The 3460-nt window shown below is 37.3% G+C and overlaps 1 protein-coding gene across 1 annotated transcript; it reads left to right on the top strand.

Moving 5' to 3' along the window:
* Positions 1–95: 95 nt before the first annotated feature.
* Positions 96–3361, top strand: SARC_01121 (hypothetical protein; the record flags this gene model as incomplete). The annotated part of the gene is made up of 3 exons (XM_014305169.1): positions 96–157; positions 1926–2056; positions 3258–3361. Coding segments are annotated over 3 exons (297 nt in total), but the record flags the coding sequence as incomplete, so codon positions are not given.
* Positions 3362–3460: the final 99 nt, after the last annotated feature.

The following is a 3460-nucleotide window of genomic DNA, read 5'->3' on the forward strand; positions in this document are numbered from 1 at the left end:
ATGTATATTATATATGTGTGTGTAGTCACTTGATATATCCAGAGCGCTTTACTTCCAAGTCAACATACGTTATCGCTTTATAAGCGCTTTGTAATATGACTGGTGCCGGTCAAACCCATGTGGGTCAGATACGGCGGAAAAGAAATACGCTTTCGAGGTATGTATGTGTACTCAATGCACTAGTTGCACAGGATGTTCGCACGTGTTGTGTTTATTTATCATACGATCAGCGTGTGACCATTGTGTTTTGCTTTGTAGATTTGATTGATTTTGATTGTTGTATATTGTGAAAATATAGCATTATGTCTCGTTCTATATCTGTTAGTGAGATATGTCCACTATACACATCGAGGTGTATGTACAAGTCACATATCTATTTTTCAGTGTTTTATACTTTTTCACGACTAGTTGTTCACTTTTCCCATAACCAAGTAGCTTGAGGAATAGTATTGAATTTTTATATATCTGACTGTATATAGCGCTGTTGTGCAGTATGATATAGTATTAAATGTGTATTAATCCGACTGCATATAGCGTTGTTGTGTACTATGATATAGTATTAAATGTTTATATATCTGACTATGTATAGCGTTGTGGCATACTATGATATGTATCCGCATGTACACAAGACGTAGGCATGGATGCATCGTTGATCAAGTATGGCCGAATGTGTATCTAGAGGTGTATGTATTACTCGCTAGATATCTGGGGAATACACTAGATAGCTTAAATTTATTGCATGCATTAGTTAGCATATACCTATAACATGCACTAGATATACGCTTAATCAAGCGTCCTAGACATATCTGCACATACCGTTAAAACGGCCTCAATTTTTTTCTAAACAGTCCACTTACTCTCCACCATGCGGTCGTGAACTACGTATGCACGATGTATCTAACGTTATACGCCATGCGATCTATATTGTGAACCTGTTTTTATGTGAATATTATGCGAATCCATGCAGTTTGTCGTGTGGTCATAGACCTGTCTTGTGTATGTATAATAATGTCGTATAGTCTGTGTGTGTCCGCTTGTGCGCAGGTGTGTATTTTCAATGTGGTTTGGTGTTTTTGTACGCACACACTTGTGTACTGCCGTAAGCGGACTGGAGTGCGTAAATCAATATATCGATTCGGTCGGATGGCACACACGACGAATAAAACGTTATACGCTTGATTTACCACGGTATAACCTCTGGGTTATATAAACTTAAGATATACACCCTTATCAATTAGTTATATAAACTTGAGGTATACACCCATATCAGATAGTTATATAAACTTAAGGTATACACTCATATCAGTTAGTTATATAAACTTAAGGTATACACCCATATCAGTTACGTACCTACCAGGAAGTCGTTATCAACCACCCGGAGAGGTACAACCAGTGTTTCTATCTCGCTAATCCTCAGAGATATACTATACAGTTATCTACTGTGATAAGATATGAATCAACTTGCGAAATCTACGCGTGGCAGCAAAGTTCATACATCACTTATACACAAAGAGAGAACCCGTTTCTGCAAGCACTTCGATTACATGTGCGCATGTACATTGGCCCACATCCACCATGTTGTCTGATACGAGAATATATATATATATATATATATATATACATGTGCGCATGTACTGTCTTAGCACAAGCATTCATTGTGTATGCCTAAGCACATGTACATTGGCCCACATCCACCATGTCGTCTGATGAGTACACCTGCGCTCATACAAGACAACACTAGTGTAACAGCGGCACATATCCACGTGTATATCATATGCGACTCCTTTACTAAGATCGAGTACATAGGGTTTATATTTCGCAATAAAAAGAAGCATTTGTGTGTGTGCACCTTTCTTTCACCGTTGTACCACACCACGAACAATCACCTCACTGTCCTACTATTGCGTTGCAAATGACACACACAGAACATTCAGCACCGCATCTGGGGCAAAGCACACACTAGAGCAACAGGATGTGCGGCAGAGACGCTTTCGTACACCCCGTGGCTCTGATGGTGCTCTCGATAGCTGCGATGGGTCAATCGCGTCCTTGCCAGGTAAGTGTGGATGTGTTGACCAAATCCAGGAGAATGTGTATATGAGATATGAATATGTATTTTAGGAGCGTCTACTCTGACGTATATATACAAATATCCAAGTGTATATTATATATATATACATAAGGACATATATATATAATTTTATATATATATATATATATGTGTGTGTGTGTGTGTCTGTGTCTGTGTACTCAAATATTATTTACGTACTTGACATACAAAAAACAAATACTCATATTTATAATAGTGTGTTGACGTGTGTAGCCTGTGTCCGGTATGCCTGTAATATATTTCAACGTTTATACTGCAGTGTGGTTGTACCCGATAATGTGTGAGTGCATTTTGTTATTTGTAATCTAATATATATTGTATTATACTGTACATTATATTATATTAACATATAATATAATACTTAATTCCAAACCCCAAATCCTACTACGATATGTTGGACTATCGCTGCACTACACCCACCGATAGTGTACAACTGACCACAAGCACTTAGTCATATCACATGTGCACGCACGGATGAACTAGGACTATACGACTATACGAACTCACACCCTCATACGCTACCAGACCGCTTCTCTACAAAATCAATTAGTTTGTATTCTAGTTATATATGTGTATCTATACATACAGATGCGCTGTGCAGATATTAACCTACACGTGTGTACCCTCACATACCTGTATATGTGTAAGGATGTACCATACACATGCTTTAAGATAGTCGGTTTAATCCCTGCAGGCGCTTGCAAGGCTAGGCATACTCACCAATAGCTAGTCGTCATCTGGGGCTCGCACACGTGTAAACACAGTCTGGTGTTGTGGTAGTTGTTCATCAGGCGTGACCACTTGCGGTTTAGGGTTTTTCAAACTCCACCTGTGATAAGCTAGATAAGCTCTGGCAGTATGTTATACCTAGTGTTGGAGATACTTGTACCGGTTCTATACTTATACTAATTCTATTTATATATGTGTTCCATTTTTATACTTATTCTATTATACATTTATTCTATCTTAAACTTGTTCTATATTTATACCTGTTCTATTTTTATACTTGTACTATTATACATTTATTCTATCTTAAATTTGTTCTATATCTATACTTGTTCTATTTTGATACTTGTACTATTATACATTTATTCTATCTTAAACTTGTTCTGTATTTATACTTGTACTATTTTATGTTTCCAACTAGCACGCAGCAGTGCGCTCGAGAATGACAGCAGGTATATGGCTAGGCTTGCAGCCTCCACTAGCACGGGTGTAGGAAGGACTCGATCAGCTGACTCTCCAAGTGACGGTAAAACTCAATATTTTCATCATTCACACTCATATATATATATATATATATATATATATATATATGTGTGTGTGTGTGTGTATATATAATAATATATA

The sequence above is a fragment of the Sphaeroforma arctica genome, assembly GCF_001186125.1.
Source record: "Sphaeroforma arctica JP610 unplaced genomic scaffold supercont1.42, whole genome shotgun sequence".
Lineage (NCBI taxonomy): Eukaryota > Ichthyosporea > Ichthyophonida > Sphaeroforma > Sphaeroforma arctica.